General features: G+C 43.6%; 2 protein-coding genes across 9 annotated transcripts in view; one reads left to right on the top strand and one right to left on the bottom strand.

Annotated features, from left to right (window-relative positions):
• The window catches only part of SRRM1 (serine and arginine repetitive matrix 1), a 28,592-nt gene extending 26,587 nt beyond the window's left edge, over nt 1–2,005 (top strand). For 5 of the 8 annotated variants that reach the window (XM_074934575.1, XM_074934574.1, XM_074934577.1 and 2 more), the window contains exon 18: nt 1,170–2,004. In XM_074934575.1, coding sequence (XP_074790676.1) covers nt 1,170–1,274 — 105 coding nt within the window. In that variant the 3' untranslated portion in view covers nt 1,275–2,004. Of the gene's footprint in view, nt 1–1,169 lie in introns of all 8 variants that reach the window. The other 3 variants (XM_074934579.1, XM_074934580.1, XM_074934578.1) reach the window with 2 other exon arrangements.
• Nucleotides 2,006–10,933: 8,928 nt separating this feature from the next.
• LOC141974753 (uncharacterized) lies at nt 10,934–15,835 on the bottom strand. Its single transcript, XM_074934727.1, has 3 exons — nt 15,253–15,835; nt 14,226–14,664; nt 10,934–10,937 (listed from the first exon to the last, which is right to left on the bottom strand). Exons 1-3 carry the CDS (start codon nt 15,833–15,835, stop codon nt 10,934–10,936), a joined length of 1,026 nt encoding a protein of 341 aa, XP_074790828.1.
• Nucleotides 15,836–20,840: the final 5,005 nt, after the last annotated feature.

A 20,840-nucleotide genomic window follows, 5' to 3' on the forward strand; every position in this document is an offset into this window, starting at 1 on the left:
CTGTTACAACCACAGACTTCCTAAGCTGACGCTTTCTGGCAAGACCGCGAATGGGAGCTCAAACTCTTTTGCAGACCTGGGGTCTACCAAAAGTAGATCTCTTCAGCACCCTGAAATGTCACCTGTTTTGCTCAAAGGGAGATTATGGCCTCAGTTCTATAGGAGATGCACGGATATCTCCTTGGCCTCATGCCCTACTGAATGCTTTACCCACAGGCATCATTAATCCTCACAACTCTTACCAAGCTATGTATGGAAAGAACGAAAGCTTTTCTTACAGCACTGGCCTGGCCTAGGCAGATGCAGTACTCAAACCTCATCCACCTCTGAGGGGCACCCCTGTGACTTCCTACCACTGAGGACCTATTGACACACAACTTGGGGTCCCTCATCCACCCCAGCCCTTCCTCTCTGAACCTCGGTGTAGCTGCTGAATGGCTCTCAACCGTGGAATTGACCTGTGTAGATGCAGTTTAGTCAGTCCTTTTGTCCAGCAGAAAGCCTGGTTACCCACAAGACTTACCTCCAGAAGGGGAAATGCTTTTACTCTTGGGGCTCTCTTTCCATCTTCCCAAGCCTTGGAAGTTCTGCTTCTCAAGATAGTGGGCTAGATACTAAACTTAAAAGCGAGAGGTCTGTCAGCTCTTAGGGTACATTTGGCTACTATCACAGCTTTCCACTTACCCATCCAGGGGTTTTCGGTGTTTGCCCACCTGTCACAGCCAGATTCCTCAAAGGTCTGTATAATTTGCATCCTCCTGTCTGGCACCCGCTCCCAGTGGGACCTAATGCTCTAAGGAGATTCCCCCTTAGAACCGATGGTCACCTGTTCTCTCTTCCACCCCTCCTTTAAAACTTTGTTCCTAGTCACCATTACTTCAGCAAGAAGAATGGGAAGCTGGGGGCACTCATGGCCTACCCATTGTAAACCACTTTTTTTTAATAGGGACACCATTTTACCACACGTTCATTCCTGTTTTCTCCCAAAGATCTCATCAGCATATCACATTAATCAAAAGATTTGTCTTCCTGTATTCTACCCTTCCAGAAATGTAGCAACTTTGCATCCCACAATTTTACATTTGCCATATTGCAGTATCAGGATGGCTATTACCTGGTCTAGCTCTTCATGTCTGCGGAAATAATCACTTCTGTATCTTTGTTTTAAGGAGACAGAGAGCGAAGCAGAAGATAACCTGGATGATTTAGAAAAACATCTGCGAGAGAAGGCACTGAGGTCGATGAGGAAGGCACAAGTGTCCCCACCATCTTAGGCTGAAACCTTTGATATAATGTACATTTTATTTGGTTTGTACTCAGAATTCAATTTCAAATTGCTAAAATGTGTTTGAGCTTTAGAATATAACATTTGTTGTAATAATTGCTAGGTTGAGGTTCACCATGTAAAAAAGGCATGGATTTACATTACAAAAAGCATCCACAGTGTACTAGTGATATTCTTTCATTGACAGTTGACATTATTTCATGTAGAGTGAAACTTTTTAGAAGCAGTAAGATGGGTCAAGGGTTTTAAAAATGACTGGCAACCTCAGTTTCTTTAAAATGTACCAAAACCTATACAAATGTTTATAAAGTTTTCATTTTTTTATCCACTTATATTGCTACTAACCTTTGTGATTTATAAGCTTGCCCAGAAATGAAACCACTTCAATTGCAAGGGAAGTACATATGATATTTTAATGCTATAATTGCTCTATTGTTACCTGTGTAGTTGCCATTAAAGTGAATCAAGAACAGAAATCTAGAATGGTACGTAAATGAAAGCATGTCGTTTGCCAGGACACTGTGGGTTTATATTGATGTAATAAGTTGATTTGGAACACTGGAATTTCATTTGTATTTTTGTTCTTTTTTTAAAAAGGGCAGTTTCCTTATCAGCAGTCCCAGAGAAGTTCCACTCTTACATAAATTTTGTTTGTGAAAAGATGTTGTGGCCCCATTCATGATTCTTGTCTGGTTGCAGTTCTTCTTAATGGTATACGTAACTTTCAGAGATGATATCTTTGAAAGCCTGAAGGACCTGAATTTTGGATATTGTCATGTTTTCACTGTTTTTCTGTTTTTTTAACTAAAGCTATATAAAGCTTGTGGATTAAACAAAATAAATTTCTAAATTTAAAGAGTTGTTGGTTATTATATGAACACACTTGTTAAACCTTTTCCTCTCAGACAGGGTCAACAAATGACGTAGATGTTAAAAACTGATGTCTAAAATGCTGGATTATGCAAAATGAGATTTTATGTTGTTAAAAATGACTATCCCACTGGCAGAAGTAGCCCTGACTCTGTTAATACAATGATGTTTCTGATGTGCTGTGCTAGCCTTGCAAAAATACCGGCCCAGGCATAAAATCTACCTGCTAGCTCTTTGCTTTGATGATTGTTAATGGAAAAAGTCTTTAGCTGCTTGTCATAATTACTTGCTGCAGCAAAGAGAATTTTGCCAGGTGGTGCTGTATTGTATGGTTACAAAATGGAGATTTGGCGGAAACTTATTTTATAGCCTTATTTACCATTCAGTTAAACAAATACCCAGCTCAGGTAATTTGAACATATTGATGGGACATGTTTGCCTTCAAAATAGTATATTTTGAGACTGACTAGATTGCAGGCAAAATTTTCACAAGTGCCTAGTCCCATTTTTCGTAATTTAGGAACTAAAAAAAGAACAAAAAAGCAATGGGACTTAAACTAGGTGACTAAGATACTTTTGAAAATTTTGCTGTGCATCTTAATTGTGAAAAGCATATCTACTTAGGTGTAAATATTTGATTAGACTGGAACATAAGTAAAGAGGCTAATCGAGTCACTATTAAGATAAGTGCAGGATGTTCTGTATTCTGAATTGCATAATTGAATTCCTTTGTAGATATCTTATAACTGAAATCACTTTATCTTCTTTGTTTGAGCCCAAGCTTGTCTGACCTGCAATTCACAACTCTGAATCCTCTTGCTTCCCTTCCAACCTCTACTCTTTAATCCATGGATTTGTAATGGTGCAGCATTTGTTCAAGAAGTGATTGCTTGAAGTATCTTGGCCTTGCCATTTCTTACCACAATATATGAGACTTGACTGCTGTGTATGTACTGAGTCTGACTGCAAATGCTGTGTGATTATGTGGGAGTCTTGTTGATTAATGCTACCTTTCTGGAAAGGCAGATCAGTTGGTTTATATAAGCTTCAGTTGCTGGAGTAATCAGAAATCTATTCCAAGTTACATTAAATTCTGTTAGAATGAAAATGCACCCATTGTAGTAAACCTAGGGATGAAATGCAAGTCATTGGGAGTTATTCTATTTAGCAGATCAGAGAACAGAAGGAAAGAGCAGCATTCTGTGCCAAGAGATGTGGTGGTAGCAGGTATGTTGGGGGGATGGCTTGAAACATAAAGTAATTTGAGGGAAATCTTCAATTAATAAACCTTATTTGTTGGAGTATTTTAAGTTCTAGTCTTGCAGCCTCAGATGCTTCTCCAGTATGTTCTTACACAGATCCAAGGTTTTGAGTTTGGCCACTACCATGTTTAGATCTTTATGTCCTGAAGCTAATTTGTTAGGTACTTTTCTTTTTTGGACAAGAACTGTCCTACCCTGTGTTTGGAAAGTGTCTAGCACACTTTGGGTGCTGATGTAATCAAAATAACTACACCAATGCACAGTTCTGTGCTCAAAGCCATTAGTATAACATTTTTTGCACATTAAAACTTATTCTTAGCTCCACATAGTTGTACACAAATCAGTCTGCTAAGCAGAGGCCCAGGACTGGGGTATCAGAGCTGATATAGATTGTGATTGAGGGGGATGAGAACACTTGCACATCATCTGCCTACAGTATGCCTCTCACACACCTGTTTCTTCACTTTCACAAACACCAAATTCACTCCCATCTTGGATGTGGATTTTGTTACACTTCAATAGAGCTGCTTTTTACAAGACTGTTTCAGTGGGTCCATAGAAAACCCCTTTTATTTCAGTGGGAGCAGAGTGAGGTCAACACTGAGCGTATTTGGAAAATTCCAGGTTCCCATTTCTAGCAATATGTTTTCGCTTCCTTTCTTCAAAGCCCCATGTACTGGGAGACCATCAGCACATCAATTCTGTAGTAGGTTCCCGTGTTGCTGAATTCTGTAGTGGAGTGAAACGGTTTGAAAAACATTGACATTAGGAGTTCATTGAATTTAAAATGAATAGCAACAATCAATGCCCAGTTGAAGTTGGTATCGTGTAGTTTATGCTGCTGCTGCAATTAGTGCACATGGGATTCAGCACTGACAATACATAGTTGATCGTTTTGAAGACTGGGTGAGTGAGCTGGCGGCTTTAACAGCTACATAAAGTATGGGGGGATTTTGCATATATGCAAGTCCCTGTTTTGTGTGTATGCTTTTGTCATTGAGGGGTCAAGGTGTCAGACATGGACGCATGTTGGGGCTGTTGGTGCTTTATGTGAGGAATGTTTTTTCTGCCTTGTTAAGGTTTCCTCTTATCTGACTCTTCTCATTCCCCTCCATGCTTGTCCCCCTGTGAGAGTAATGGGGAGGGGATGAGTGGGCAGGCCAGTAGTGCCTGTTCTTCCCCAATTCCAGCATCTTTCTTGCTATGAGGGGAGAGGCAAAGGCTTCCCTTTGCTCCTGCTCCTTACCCTGTATCTCTTGGGGTTGGCTGGAGAGAAATGTGGATTCCACAAATTCCCAGTATTTGAAATTTAGCTCTGTTTGGCTGGCTGTGTCTGTTTCTCCCTGCTTAAACCCCAAGGCAGATTAAGGATTGCTCATTTCCTGAGGGCTGCTCATGTATTTGGTGACCATTCTTCAGTGGTGGAGTTAAGGGGCTGTGTGTAATATAGGTGGCTCGTGTTGCCATGTTTAATAGTTTTGTCTTTTGTGGAGACTGTAAAATACAAGTTATAGTGGTGGATGCGGGGTTGACAAGAGCGGGAGGAAAGTAGGGAAAATTGTACTGAGGCCTTGAGGTTGGGGGGCTCCCCAAATGTCTGTAACTGGGGTGAAATGGGAGGCAGTGGGGCCACAGCAAACATAATATACAGGGGCCCAAAATTCCTCTGAATGGGCCTCAGAGTAGCAGCCGCGTTAGTCTGTATTCGCAAAAAGAAAAGGAGTACTAGTGGCACCTTAGAGACTAACCAATTTATTTGAGCATAAGCTTTCGTGAGCTACAGCTCACTTCATCAGATGCATTCAGTGGAAAATACAGTCAAGAGATTTATATACACACAACATGAAAAAATGGGTGTTTATACATACTATAAGGAGAGTGATCACTTAAGATGAGCTATTACCAGCAGGAGAGCGGAGGGGCGGGGGGAGAAAACCTTTTGTAGTGATGATCAAGGTGGGCCATTTCCAGCAGTTAACAGGAACATATGGGGGGGGGGGGGGATAAACATGGGGAAATAGTTTTACTTTGTGTAATGACACATCCATTCCCAGTCTCTATTCAAGCCTAAGTTAATTGTATCCAGTTTTCAAATTAATTCCAATTCAGCAGTCTCTCATTGGAGTCTGTTTTTTAAGTCTTTTTGTTTTAATATTGCAACCTTTAGGTCTGAGATCGAGTGACCAGAGAGATTGAAGTGTTCTCCGACTGGTTTATGAATGTTGTTGTTCTTGACATCTGATTTGTGTCCATTTATTCTTTTACATAGAGACTGTCCAGTTTGACTGAATGGGCCTTAACAGATGATGTCGCCTGTTGATAGCTTTTAAGAATGAGGTGAGTGTGTAGCCAGTCCCTCTAGCTAAGATTTATGGTAATTCAGATTGCACTTGCAAATGAAATTCACCAGGTGGTGCAAAGAACTGAATAGTATAACTGATCCCATGAATATTCTTGATCTGTGCTCATTGTGGGAACGAGAATTTAATTAAGGGCTAATGACAGGGTGGGTAAAAATAGATTATTTGAAAAATACATATAAAAATGGGATTTTTATTTAAATCAGAGGTTTTGATTTATAGTTCAGTGGTTTGAGCATTGGCCTGCTAAACCCAGGGTTGTGAGTTCAATCCTTGAGGGGGCCATTTAGGGATCTGGGGCAAAAATTGGGGATTGGTCCTGCTTTGAGCAGGGGGTTGGACTAGATGACCTCCTGAGGTCCTTTCCAACCTTGATATTCTATGATTCTATGATTCCTTTTAAAAATAAACCTACCTAAAATTTAACTTGAAATTGGCAGCCTTTGTTAAGGCTAAAGCTTAATTCAAATTATTTAAATAAATTATAGTAAAAAATACTGAAACTAAGATGAGAAATCTAAAAAAATGAATTAAATGAACCTGAATCTTTTAACATGAGTGCAGTCAGTGCTCTGATGCCTCTGTTAACCAAAGACGTAGATACTCCCGGAATAAATAAAAATATTGAAATTGTAATATGCTTCCCTAACAATCACTTTGCTTCAGTTTCACTACAGAGAGAAGGGAGGTCAAATTTAAGGCTCGGTCTACACTTAAAAGTTATATGGGTATAGCTATGTTGGTCAGAGGTTTGAAGAAATCACACTCCTAACCAGTGTAGTTATGCTGACGTAACCCCCAGCATACACGCAGCTATGCTGACAGAAGAGGGCTTCCACAGATGTCACTAATATTGTTCTGGGAGGTGGTATTCCTACACCAACAGAAAAACTTCTTCTGTCAGTGTAAGCTGCAGCTATGCTAGGGAACTATTCAAAGGGCAGGTCTACACTACAACTGGGATCGATGCTCTGAGATCAATCAACCAGCAGTCGATTTAGTGGGTCTAGTGAAGACCTGCCAAATCAACAGCAGATTACTCTCCAGTCGACCCCTGTACTCTACCTCCAATGAGAAGAGTAAGGTAAGTCCCTGTGTAGACCTCGTGGTAACTCGACCTAAGGTACATCAACTCCAGCTACGTGAATAACGTAGCTGGAGTTGCATAGCATAGGTCGACTTACCGCGGTCGTGTAGACATAGCCCAATACAGCTCTGATGGTATACTCCCTGTAGCATAGACACTGACATTGCACTCCATATCATTTTATGAAAATATGCTAATGTGTGAATAGAATGTAACTGGAATATGCTTCATGCATCTGGTCTCTTGTAAGGTATCATTACAAAGCTTATAATCTACTGAGTGTGGTCATCCTAACTGATAGAAGATGGTGAATGATGCATTTCTTAACAAAAAAGAAAAGTAGACATTAATCTGAATAAATGTGTACAGATGTAGTGCATCCTATAGGTTGGCAAAGATGTACCAAATTTAGCATAAAGGCTACATTTAGCTGCAAATCAACATTTTAATGGTTATACTAATCGATGAGACTGAACCTTTAGGAAAATAAAAAGTATGAATGCTAAACAACATTAAAATGATTATTTAAACCATCAGAATAAATAACTTATTTAAATTACTCCACCCTTTCTAATGATTAATACCGTGTCTGAGTCTCACACCTATACCTTGTTTCATCATGTGCAAGACCAGTGCGAGGAACTCTAGGGCCTTGTCTACACTACAGGGGGAGATTGATCTAAGTTACACAACTTCAGCTATGTGAATAACATAGCTGAAGTTGACGTACTTGGATCTACTTACCAAGGGGTGCACACTATGCTGTGTCATCTGGAGACACTCTCCTGTCAACTCCCTTGCACCGCTCGTTCAGGTGGAGTACGGGAGTTGACGGGAGAGCGCTCAGCAGTCAATTTAGCGGGTCTTCACTAGACCCACTAAATCAAATGCCGATGCATCGATCACCATACGTTGATCCCTTGGTAAGCGTAGACAAGCCCATGGCCTCTTGCTTCAGGGTTTAAGACAAACTTCTGGTGACTTAAAAGGTTTCTTACACTTTCCTCTGTAGCATCTGATGCTGGCTACTGTTGGAGACCAGATACTAAACTAGATGGACCAGAGATTTGATCCCCTATGGCAATTCCAATGTTTATAGTGCTAATGGAAGCTCTGACATGGTCTCTCTCTGGGAGCAGGCAGTAGCCTTTGTACCTCCATTTCTCAACTAAAAATGAGATGGCCAGTACTTCATCAGGGTGTGAATTAAATTTATAAATCAATTTGAATGTGGAACGCACTGTTTAAGTGAGAAGTCCTGAGGTTTGTCACATAGCTAGCAGTACAACTGCAGGGAAGCTATTTTCTTTTTCTCCATAATATTTAATTTAGAACCACCAACTGTGCAATGTGCTAGATGCAAAGTTTGCTGACGTGCTATATAAATCAGGGCTGTAGCCAAATAACAAATTTTCTCCGGCTGGGAATTTTGTACTTTATAATGTAACATAACTGATTCCTGGGTGCAGATGGAATCATCTGGTTGACTGATCTGGCTGAGATGAAACTGGCATTACTGGGCATGATCACTCAAGCCAAAAGATCATAGAATAATAGCAACGCAGGGCTGGAACAGACTTTGAGAGGTCATTTAGTCCACCCCCCTGCACTAAAGCAGGACCAAGTAAACCTAACCCTGTCCTGTCAGCTGTTTGTCCACCCAATGAGGGGAATTCCACAACCCCCCTTAAAAGCCTTTGCCAGCACTTAATTATCCTCTCTAGTTAGACATTTTTTCCTAATATCTAATCTAAACCTCCCTTGTTGCAGATTAATCTTACTATTTGTCCTACCTTCTGTGGACGTGGAGAACAAGTGATCACCATCCTCTTTATAAGAGCCCTTAACATATTTAAAGACTCTCGTCAGGTCCTTTCTTGGTCTTCTGTTCTCAAGAGTAAACATGCCCAGTTTTAACCTTTCCTGATAGGTCAGGTTTTCTAAACCTTTTCTTATTTTTGTTGCTCTCCTCTGGACTCTCTCTAGCTTGTCCACATGTTTCTTAGTGTGGTGCTGAGAATTGGACACGGTACTCCAGCTGAGGCCCCACCAGTGGCAAGTAGAATTGAACAATTACCCTCTGTGTCTTATATGCAACACTCCTGTTAATACACCCCAGAATGTTAGCCTTTTTTGCAACTGCATCACATTGAATCTCAATTTGTGATATACTCTAACCCCTAGATCCTTTTCAGCTGTACTGCCACCTACGCAGTTATTCCCCATTTTGTATTTGTGGGTTTGATTTTTTCCTTTCTAACTGTAGTACTTTGCACTTGTCTGTCTTGCATTTCATCCTGTTGATTTCAGACCAATTTTCAATTTGTCAAGGTTATTTTGAGTGTCCTCCAAAGTGCATGTAACATCTTCCAGCTTAGTGTCTTCTTCAGATTTTGAGCATACTCTCCATTCCATTATCCAAGTCATTAATGAAATGTTCAATAATACCAGACCCAGGATAGTCCCTGCAGCACCACACTGGATACATCATCCCAGTTTGACAGCAAACAATCACTACTCTTTGAGTATAGTTTTCCAACCAGTTGTGCACCCACCTTATAGTAATTTAATCAAAAACACATTTCCCTAGGTTGTGGGACTATGTCAAAAGTCGTATTAAAATCAAGTTGTCATGTCTACTGCTTCCTTCCATTAATTAGGCCAGTAAGGCTGTCAGAAATTAGATAGGTTTGGCATCATTTTGTTTTTGAGAAATTCATGTTGGCTATTGCTTATTACTAGGACTCTGATTTTTTTTCCACGGAGGTTGTGGAAGTCACGGAATCCATGACTTCTAGCAACCTCTATGGCAGCCGGGAGCTGCAGGGTCCCCCCACACCACCCTGGGCAGCGGCCAGGAGCTGCGGGGTACACCTGCAGCGTGGTGGGGGATACCCTATAGCTCCCAGCTGCCGTGGGCAGTGGGGGCCTCCCTGGAGCTCCTGGCCGGCCACAAGTGGCAGGGGCCCCCCAGAGCTTCAAGCAGGCCTCTGCAGCTGCCTACCCACTGCAGGCAGTGTGGGGACCCCACAGATGAGCTCCCCATTTTGTCATGGATATTTTTAGTAAAAGTCACTGACGGGTCATGGGCTCCCTTGAATTTTTCTTTATTGCCCCGTGACCTGTCGGTGACTTTTACTAAAAATATTTGTGACAAAATCTTAGCCTTACTTATAACCTTAATTGATCATTTGTTCCCGTACCTTTCCAGGTATCAAAGTTAGGCTGATGGTCAATAATTCCCTAGGTCCCATTTGTTCCCTTTTTCAAAGATAGGCATTATATTGCCCTTTTCCAGTCCTTTGGGACCTCACCTGTTCTCTGAGTTCTTGGAGATAATTGCTAATGGTTCTGAGGTTGCTTCAGCTGGTTCCTTAAGTACCCTAGGGGAATTTTGTCAGGCCCTGCCAGCTTAAATATAACTTATCTAAATATTCTTGAACCTGTTCTTTCCCTATTTTGCCTTGTGTTCTTTTCCCCGGTTGTTAATATTATTTGTGTTAAGCATCTGGTCACAGTTAGCCTTTTTAGTGAAGACAGAAACAAACATTAAACATGCCTGCCTTCTTTTTGTTGTCTGTTACTAGCCCTCCTTCTCTGCTAAGTAGTGGACCAGTGCTTTCCTTTTGTCTTTTGCTTCTAATGTATTTATAGAACATCTTCCTTTTGCCTTTTATGTCCTGGCTAGGTGTATCTCATTTTGTGCCTTAGCCTTTCTAACTTTGTCTCTACATGCTTGCACTACTCTTTTGTACTCATCTTTAGCTATTTGTCCATGTTTCCACTTTTTGTATGATTCCTTTTTGATTTCCATGTCATTAAAGAACCCCTGGTGCAGCCACATTGGGTTTTTGCTATCTTCCTATCTTTCCTTTGCGTCAGGATAGTGAAGATTCTGGGCAATACAGGTTTGTACAGCATCAGTTTGCTTTCAGTTTTCGGTCATGTTGTTTAGGTCTCTGTTAATCAAAAAGTCAGTGCTGCAGGCAAAAATCTCTGGTCCACGCTCAGGATTCTGAGTCAGTGCTTGGCAGAGACAGTGCGAAACCATCTCCCTATAAGTGCCAAGCTAACTGAAATGAGGATGAGCAAAGGGGTAGTCTGATATCAGTGCCTCTAATGAATATTTGTTGGAAGTTGATGTGTTTCTAGTCACCAAGTGATTATCTTTGGAGCTCTTATTTTTGCAGATACCTCAAGATTCAGGAGTTTCTCATCCAGAATGGAACCTTCTTCAGGAGACTGCATCATATGAATTGAACTTGCAGTGAGCAGTTATTTATAAGCTGATGTGAGTTAACTTGTAAGTTACCTTATGTTTTAGGAAGAGACTGCACAATAAGTATGAATTAAAAACTATTACTGGTCTCCCCTCCCTGCCTTAGGACATCTCGAGATATACAATATCACAAGCATTATGTGATGGAAGGGATATGTGGGACCACTGACTCCATCTGTCTACACAAATGCAGTCGAGTTCCTCAGATAGAGGGTGCATTGAGTATTAATTGCTGGCTAAATCATTCTTACCTTAGTGTGCATGATGTGTTCCGTCAACTTGACTCAGCTGCAGCTGTCCATATGCAAGAGTTGGACAGGGCACACTGCTTCTTCACGGGCTAAGGGTATGTCTACACTACGGAATAAGGTCGAATTTATAGAGGTCGGTTTTTTAGAAATCTGTTTTATATATTCGAGTGTGTGTGTCCCCACAGAAGTGCATTAAGTGCATTAACTCGGCGGAGTGCTTCCACAGTACTGAGGCTAGAGTCGACTTCCAGAGCGTTGCACTGTGGGTAGCTATCCCATAGTTCCCGCAGTCTCCGCTGCCCATTGGAATTCTGGGTTGAGATCCCAATGCCTGATGGGGCTGAAACATTGTCGCGGGTGGTTCTGGGTACATATCGTCAGTCCCCCCTTCCCTCCCTCCCTCCCTCCGTGAAAGCAAGGGCAGGCAATCGTTTCGCGCCTTTTTTCCTGAGTTACCTGTGCGGACGCCATACCACCGCAAGCATGGAGCCCGCTCAGGTAACCGTCACCGTATGTCTCCTGGGTGCTGGCAGACGCGGCACGGCATTGCTACACAGTAGCAGCAACCCATTGCCTTGTGGCAGCAGACGGTACAATACGACTGGTAGCCGTCCTCGTCATGTCCGAGGTACTCCTGGTCGCCTGTGTGAGGTCAATCAGGAGCGCCTGGGCAGACATGGGCGCAGGGACTAAATTTTTAGTGACTTGACCAGGTCATTCTCTTAAGTCCGGCAGTCAGTCCTATTGAACCGTCTTATGGTGAGCAGGTAGGCAATATGTCCTTCTGCACCGTCTGCTGCCAGCCAAAGATGTAAAAGATAGATGGAGTGGATCAAAACAAGAAATAGACCAGATTTGTTTTGTACTCATTTGCCTCCTCCCCTGTCTAGGGGACTCATTCCTCTAGGTCACACTGCAGTCACTCACAGAGAAGGTGCAGCGAGGTAAATCTAGCCATGTATCAATCAGAGGCCAGGCTAACCTCCTTGTTCCAATAAGAACAATAACTTAGGTGCACCATTTCTTATTGGAACCCTCCGTGAAGTCCTGCCTGAACTACTCCTTGATGTAAAGCTACCCCCTTTGTGGATTTTAGCCCCCTGAAGCCAACCCTGTAAGCCGTGTCGTCAGTCGCCCCTCCCTCCGTCAGAGCAACGGCAGACAATCATTCCGCGCCTTTTTTCTGTGCGGACGCCATACCAAGGCAAGCATGGAGTCCGCTCAACTCACTTTGGCAATTAGGAGCACATTAAACACCACACGCATTATCCAGCAGTATATGCAGCACCAGAACCTGGCAAAGCGCTACTGGGCGAGGAGGCGACGTCAGCGCGGTCACGTGAGTGATCAGGACATGGACACAGATTTCTCTGAAAGCATGGGCCCTGCCAATGCATGCATCATGGTGCTAATGGGGCAGGTTCATGCTGTGGAACGCCGCTTCTGGGCTCGGGAAACAAGCACAGACTGGTGGGACCGCATAGTGTTGCAGGTCTGGGACGATTCCCAGTGGCTGCGAAACTTTCGCATGCGTAAGGGCACTTTCATGGAACTTTGTGACTTGCTTTCCCCTGCCCTGAAGCGCATGAATACCAAGATGAGAGCAGCCCTCACAGTTGAGAAGCGAGTGGCAATAGCCCTGTGGAAGCTTGCAACGCCAGACAGCTACCGGTCAGTTGGGAATCAATTTGGAGTGGGCAAATCTACTGTGGGGGCTGCTGTGATGCAAGTAGCCCACGCAATCAAAGATCTGCTGATATCAAGGGTAGTGACCCTGGGAAATGTGCAGGTCATAGTGGATGGCTTTGCTGCAATGGGATTCCCTAACTGTGGTGGGGCCATAGACGGAACCCATATCCCTATCTTGGCACCGGAACACCAAGCCGGCGAGTACATAAACCGCAAGGGGTACTTTTCAATAGTGCTGCAAGCTCTGGTGGATCACAAGAGACGTTTCACCAACATCAACGTGGGATGGCCGGGAAAGGTACATGACGCTCGCATCTTCAGGAACTCTGGTCTGTTTCAAAAGCTTCAAGAAGGGACTTTATTCCCAGACCAGAAAATAACTGTTGGTGATGTTGAAATGCCTATATGTATCCTTGGGGACCCAGCCTACCCCTTAATGCCATGGCTCATGAAGCCGTACACAGGCAGCCTGGACAGTAGTCAGGAGCTGTTCAACTACAGGCTGAGCAAGTGCAGAATGGTGGTAGAATGTGCATTTGGACGTTTAAAGGCGCGCTGGCGCAGTTTACTGACTCGCTTAGACCTCAGCGAAACCAATATTCCCACTGTTATTACTGCTTGCTGTGTGCTCCACAATATCTGTGAGAGTAAGGGGGAGACGTTTATGGCGGGGTGGGAGGTTGAGGCAAATCGCCTGGCTGCTGGTTACGCGCAGCCAGACACCAGGGCGGTTAGAAGAGCACAGGAGGGCGCGGTACGCATCAGAGAGGCTTTGAAAACCAGTTTCATGACTGGCCAGGCTATGGTGTGAAAGTTCTGTTTGTTTCTCCTTGATGAAACCCCCCGCCCCTTGGTTCACTCTACTTCCCTGTAAGCTAACCACCCTCCCCTCCTCCCTTCGATCACCGCTTGCAGAGGCAATAAAGTCATTGTTGCTTCACATTCATGCATTCTTTATTCATTCATCACACAAATAGGGGGATGACTACCAAGGTAGCCCAGGAGGGGTGGTGGAGGAGGGAAGGAAAATGCCACACAGCACTTTAAAAGTTTACAACTTTAAAATTTATTGAATGACAGCCTTCTTTTTTTTTGGGCAATCCTCTGTGGTGGAGTGGCTGGTTGGCTGGAGGCCCCCCCACCGCATTCTTGGGCGTCTGGGTGTGGAGGCTATGGAACTTGGGGAGGAGGGCGGTTGGTTACACAGGGGCTGTAGTGGCGGTCTGTGCTCCAGCTGCCTTTGCTGCAGCTCAACCATACACTGGAGCATACTGGTTTGGTCCTCCAGCAGCCTCAGCATTGAATCCTGCCTCCTCTCATCACGCTGCCGCCACATTCGAGCCTCAGCCCTCTCTTCAGCCCGCCACTTACTCTCTTCAGCCCGCCACCTCTCCTCCTGGTCATTTTGTGCTTTCCTGCAGTCTGACATTATTTGCCTCCACGCATTCGTCTGTGCTCTGTCAGTGTGGGAGGACAGCATGAGCTCGGAGAACATTTCATCTCGAGTGCGTTTTTTTTTCTTTCTAATCTTCACTAGCCTCTGGGAAGGAGAAGATCCTGTGATCATTGAAACACATGTAGCTGGTGGAGAAAAAAAAAGGGACAGCGGTATTTAAAAAGACACATTTTATAAAACACTGGCTACACTCTTTCAGGGTAAACCTTGCTGTTAACATTACATACATAGCACATGTGCTTTCGTTACAAGGTCACATTTTGCCTCCCCCCACCGCGTGGCTACCCCCTCAACCCTCCCCCCTCCCTGTGGCTAACAGCGGGGAACATTTCTGTTCAGCCGCAGGCAAACAGCCCAGCAAGAATGGGCTCCTCTGAGTGTCCCCTGAAGAAAAGCACCCTATTTCAACCAGGTGACCATGGATTATATCTCACTCTCCTGAGGATAACACAGAGAGATAAAGAACGGATGTTGCTTGAATGCCAGCAAACATACACTGCAATGCTTTGTTGTACAATGATTCCCGAGTACGTGTTACTGGCCTGGAGTGGTAAAGTGGCCTACCATGAAGGACGCAATAAGTCTGCCCTCCCCAGAAACCTTTTGCAAAGGCTTTGGGAGTATATCCAGGAGAGCCGCGAATGCCAGGGCAAAGTAATCCTTTCACATGCTTGCTTTTAAACCATGTATAGTATTTTAAAAGGTACACTCACCGGAGGTCCCTTCTCCGCCTGTTGGGTCCAGGAGGCAGCCTTGGGTGGGTTCAGGGGGTACTGGCTCCAGGTCCAGGGTGAGAAACAGTTCCTGGCTGTCGGGAAAACCGGTTTCTCCGCTTGCTTGCTGTGAGCTATCTACAACCTCGTCATCATCATCATCTTCTTCGTCCCCAAAACCTGCTTCCGTATTGCCTCCATCTCCATTGAAGGAGTCAAACAACACGGCTGGGGTAGTGGTGGCTGAACCCCCTAAAATGGCATGCAGCTCATCATAGAAGCGGCATGTTTGGGGCTCTGACCCGGAGCGGCCGTTCGCCTCTCTGGTTTTCTGGTAGGCTTGCCTCAGCTCCTTCAGTTTCACGCGGCACTGCTTCGGGTCCCTGTTATGGTCTCTGTCCTTCATGCCCTGGGAGATCTTGACAAAGGTTTTGGCATTTCGAAAACTGGAACGGAGTTCTGATAGCACGGATTCCTCTCCCCATACAGCGATCAGATCCCGTACCTCCCGTTTGGTCCATGCTGGAGCTCTTTTGCGATTCTGAGACTCCATCATGGTCACCTCTGCTGATGAGCTCTGCATGGTCACCTGCAGCTTGCCATGCTGGCCAAACAGGAAGTGAGATTCAAAAGTTCGCGGTTCTTTTCCTGTCTACCTGGCCAGTGCATCTGAGTTGAGAGTGCTGTCCAGAGCGGTCAAAATGGAGCACTCTGGGATAGCTCCCGGAGGCCAATACCGTCGAATTGTGTCCACAGTACCCCAAATTCGACCCGGCAAGGCCGATTTAAGCGCTAATCCACTTGTCAGGGGTGGAGTAAGGAAATCGATTTTAAGAGCCCTTTAAGTCGAAATAAAGGGCTTCATCGTGTGGACGGGTGCAGGTTTACATCGATTTAATGCTGCTAAATTCAACCTAAAGTCCTAGTGTAGACCAGGGCTAAGAAGAGAGAAATTAGCACAAGATCATTAGGTGGAGCCTTGAAGGAGTAATGGGGGGCGGGGGGAAAAAAAGGATCACTTTGGAACAAGATCTTGCTGCTGTACTAAGGTAATAAAAAGGAGTGCCGAAGAGCTCAACTAGAAATTGAGAAGGGGATTTTCTCTGGTTAACAAATATTTGTGTAAAGAAAAGGGGTTTTTAAATCAAATATAAATATTTGGTTTCAGAGTAGCAGCCGTGTTAGTCTGTATTCGCAAAAAGAAAAGGAGGACTTGTGGCACCTTAGAGACTAATCAATTTATTTGAGCATAAGCTTTCGTGAGCTACAGCTCACTTCATCGGATGCATTCCGTGGAAAATACAGTGAGGAGATTTATATACACACAGAACATGAAAAAAAAAATGGGTGTTATCATACACACTGTAAGGAGAGTGATCGCTTAAGATGAGCTATTACCAGCAGGAGAGCAGGGGGCGGAGGGAGAAAACCTTTTGTAGTGATAATCAAGGTGGGCCATTTTCAGCAGTTAACAGGAACATCTGAGGAGCGGTGGGTGGAGGGGGGGAATAACATGGGGAAATAGTTTTACTTTGTGTAATGACACATCCACTCCCAGTCTCTATTACAACAAAAAGACTTCAAAAACAGACTCCAAGGAGAGACTGCTGAATTGGAATTAATTTGCAAACTGGATACAATTAACTTAGGCTTGAATAGAGACTGGGAGTGGATGTGTCATTACACTCCTGCTGGTAATAGCTGGTAATAATAGTGTGTATGATAACACCCATTTTTTCATGTTCTATGTGTATATAAATCTCCCCACTGTATTTTCCACGGAATGCATCCGATGAAGTGAGCTGTAGCTCACGAAAGCTTATGCTCAAATAAATTGATTAGTCTCTAAGGTGCCACAAGTCCTCCTTTTCTTTTTGCGAATACAGACTAACACGGCTGCTACTCTGAAACCAAATATTTATATTTGATTTAAAAACCCCAATGCCTTAATGCTGTGGAGGAAGGAATCCTGTAACAGTCAATCCTTCTGTAAAGCTTTATGTTAAAGGCCTATGATCAGATTCTCGACTTGTGTCAATTGTCAGAACTCAGTTGAAGTAATTGTAGCTGTGACAGTTTGCATCAGCTCAGGATCTGACCCCGCAGAGATTAGTTTCACCCTGTGCAGCAGACTTACTGACACACAGGTATCACTGATCTGCTACTTTGGACAGGGACTTCCATTTACCTCCATTGTTTTGCGCTCCTGATTTTACAGTTGTGCATTCCCCCCCCCCCCCCCCCCATCGGTATAAAAGCACAACCTCTGCGCACCCAGTGACATTTTACCAAATTCCACCCAGTTTTGCTAAAGCCATGTTACCAATTCCCTAGCATAACCTAGAGCACAGTCCAGATCGAGTTTTACTTTGAAGGTGAAAGAAGGCTATTTTGTTATGGCCTTTGCCTGTTACTAATAATCTTTTGGCTATCAAAATTGCTTTTTAAATAATTGGTTTTATGCTTCCAAAGGCTACACGTGGCTCTGAGGTTATAGTAACCATTTTTAAAACTTCAGATACTTTTTATGAATAATCTCCACAGAGACACACACACACATCAGAAAGAGGAGTCAACTCCCATTAAAGACAGTCTGTCAGTTGGGTTGTAATTTAGTGAGTGAATTGACTGCTGATGTGAAAAAAATCACCTTTGTCACTGGGATAATTTCTTTTAATGAGACAGAAATGGGTTTGGCACCTTTCCAGCTTATTAAAGTCTTTGTAAACCACCATGCACCAGCACAAGGAGACAAGAAAAGAAAATTACATTAAGTGCATGATTGGCAAAACAAAATTGGGCTGGTTTTTATTTATTTATTTTTGTCTTACGAGCATGTGAATGAATCCTTCCATTATTTATGCTAAAGAATAAAGGGGACTCTGTCCTCCCTGCTTCTGAAAAAAAATTGTCCATGGTTTTCAATTCTTCAGCTCCTTTCCAAACAGCAAAAGTGGATGCCTCTCAGTTATACATAGTGGGGACGGGTGTTCAGGGGTCCACAGGGAGTGGGTGAACCCCTGAACACCCGTCCCCACTATGTATAACTGAGAGGCGTCCACATTTGCTGTTTGGAAAGGAGCTGAAGAATTGAAAACCATGGACAATTTTTCTTTATATCTATAAAAATACATATGCTCAAGAGATATTCTCAGGGAACAGGGAAGGCGAGAGAGGCTAGAAATAATTGGTGTAGCTTTAGGACAAGGGTAACAGAGCAGTCATGCTCAGAAACGTGGTTACTGTGGAATCCAAGGAATCCTGTAGGGGTAAAACCGGTCATGCTGCACCCTGAGAGAAGGACGTGCTCATTCATCCTCTCAAGGGCTAAGAAAATGTTTAGACCCAGGCATTCTGTGATTTAATTAACTATAGCATCAGTTACTCTGGACCCTCTTAACACTTCTTGCCATATCCATCAGGCTGAAATGGAATTGCTGGCATTTGTTCTTTAACTTCACAGCTTTGCTATGTAATGTACCTAATTTATGCAGCATGCACAAAACACCTTGTCTCAAGGTCAGAAGTGTGACTAATGTGGAAGTGGTCCTTTCACAGCCACTGCTTACTTGCCAATATCTCATAGAGCATTAAATGCTTAGTAGCATGCTTTCAGTGCTAGGTGACATACTCAACTTGGAAAAATGTGGATATAGCCTGCTATTCAGTTTCATTCCTAAATGTTATTTAGGAAGGGAGAGAGCCCCCAAAAAACTATCCTGAGGTGCAGAACTGGGAGCTGGAAGATTTGGGACCTATTCTTGCCTCTTCCACTGATGCACTGTGTGAACCTGGGAAAGTCATTTCACCTCTGTTTTCCCATCTATAAAATGGGGATAATATCTTGTGGAGGTGACAATAGTTAAGTGCTTTGAAATCGGTGGATAACTAGGATCCTTTTGCCATAACCAAGGAGACTTGAGAATAATTACTCCGTTTGCTTCAAGGGCTATTTTAGTTGCTACACAGATGGTAAAGTGTTTTGTGCTCTGACCCTCGCATGCCAAAGTACCACCAGTATTAGCTAATGAACAAGCCTCTTGAACATTTCTAATGAGGTTTCATTAGCAAGACAGGTCTTCAGGAGCCAATCACTTAGCAAAGCTGTTCATAGTGTAAGCAGCATAGAGCCCTGGAAAGCTTGGTGTGTGGACCAATGTATCTGGATCTAATCCAAATTAACAAAAATTGGAGCTTCATATTCATTCAAGAGAAGGCGGCCTGGTGGTTAAGAGCAATCTACAAAGCAAATGTTGTATCGGTTTTGCTCTTTGCCTTGTATAAAGGAAATGTTGCTCGCTCTTTTACATGAGCAATAAAGTCACTCTTTGCTGCCGGTGCTTGGCTAGACCTCCGGCGCACCTGACCTCCTGTCAGAGCTGCAGCCTTCCCTCCCCTTAGCTGAGGAAAAGGGATAAACTTTGGGCCTTTCTGTTGTGACCTCAGTGGCTTGTTGTTGTAGGATTGTTGGTGAGTGCTGAACTGTACTCTCTGGCTAGTTTGTAAGAGGGTTGCGCCAATTTACTAGTTTACCATAGGGTTGCTCAGGAACCCTTGGTGTTGTGTGCTCACTCGATTATTCATGGCTTGCTCACAAGCCCTAGGTTATGTACAGTAATCTGAGTCCTAGGTTGTTGCTTTGGCATACTAACTGGATTACTGAAGTGTGACAACTGACTTAGCTGTGTGCACTATATTTATTATAGGGCTGCTCCATTGTGACTGGATGGCTGCTGCTACAGATTTATTTTTAGGGGGTGGAATAAAGACTGTAAACATTGATTGGGGGGAAGTGTTAAAAATATACCCAAAGGATAACATGGACGTATGAACAGATACAGGTCAAACCTGAGACGTGTCACTTTCTCTTCAAACTTCTGTTCACGTTCTCTCCCGTGTGATGATTTTCATATTCAATATTTCTCTTTAACATTTAAATCTCACATCTCACTGCCCTCCCTCTGCCTTTGCTTTGTCCGTCAGCGCCTTGGTAATTGCTTACTGTAGGCCTGGCCTGTGACATTACACTGCGCTGCTCTGATAAATACAACGCCCTCCTCTTGTGAATGCAGCTATTGTGAGATAGGCCTAGTGAAGGGCTGGCAGTGAAAAGTCCCCACAAGAAATGTCTGCTCAGCTAGGATCAAGGGAGGAGAATTCCCGTGTATGTGCTGTTGGTGAAATACAATGGGGGAAAGCAGAAGGATAATACCGAAGAGAACACATGCCCTAGAAGCAACTCACTCTCACTTCTGTGCTGTTACCCTGCTGAGGACACCAATGATAAGTGTAATCCTGGGCCCCTTTGAGTCTTCCCTGTTTTGTATTGTAAAAGCAGTGGATTGGAAATGAATAAAGGCAACGTGTGCCTTGATCTGGGCCAGCCTGATCAAAGTAACCCACTGAGCAGGGGCAGCTTTATCATACCCACAACAGGTTTCAGAGTAGCAGCCATGTTAGTCTGTATCCGCAAAAAGAAAAGGAGTACTTGTGGTACCTTAGAGACTAACAAATTTATTTGAGCATAAGTTTTTGTGGGCTACAGCCCACTTCATCAGATGCGTAGAATGGAATGTATAGTAAGAAGA

Source organism: Natator depressus, chromosome 19, assembly GCF_965152275.1.
Source record: "Natator depressus isolate rNatDep1 chromosome 19, rNatDep2.hap1, whole genome shotgun sequence".
Classification (NCBI taxonomy): Eukaryota; Metazoa; Chordata; order Testudines; family Cheloniidae; genus Natator; species Natator depressus.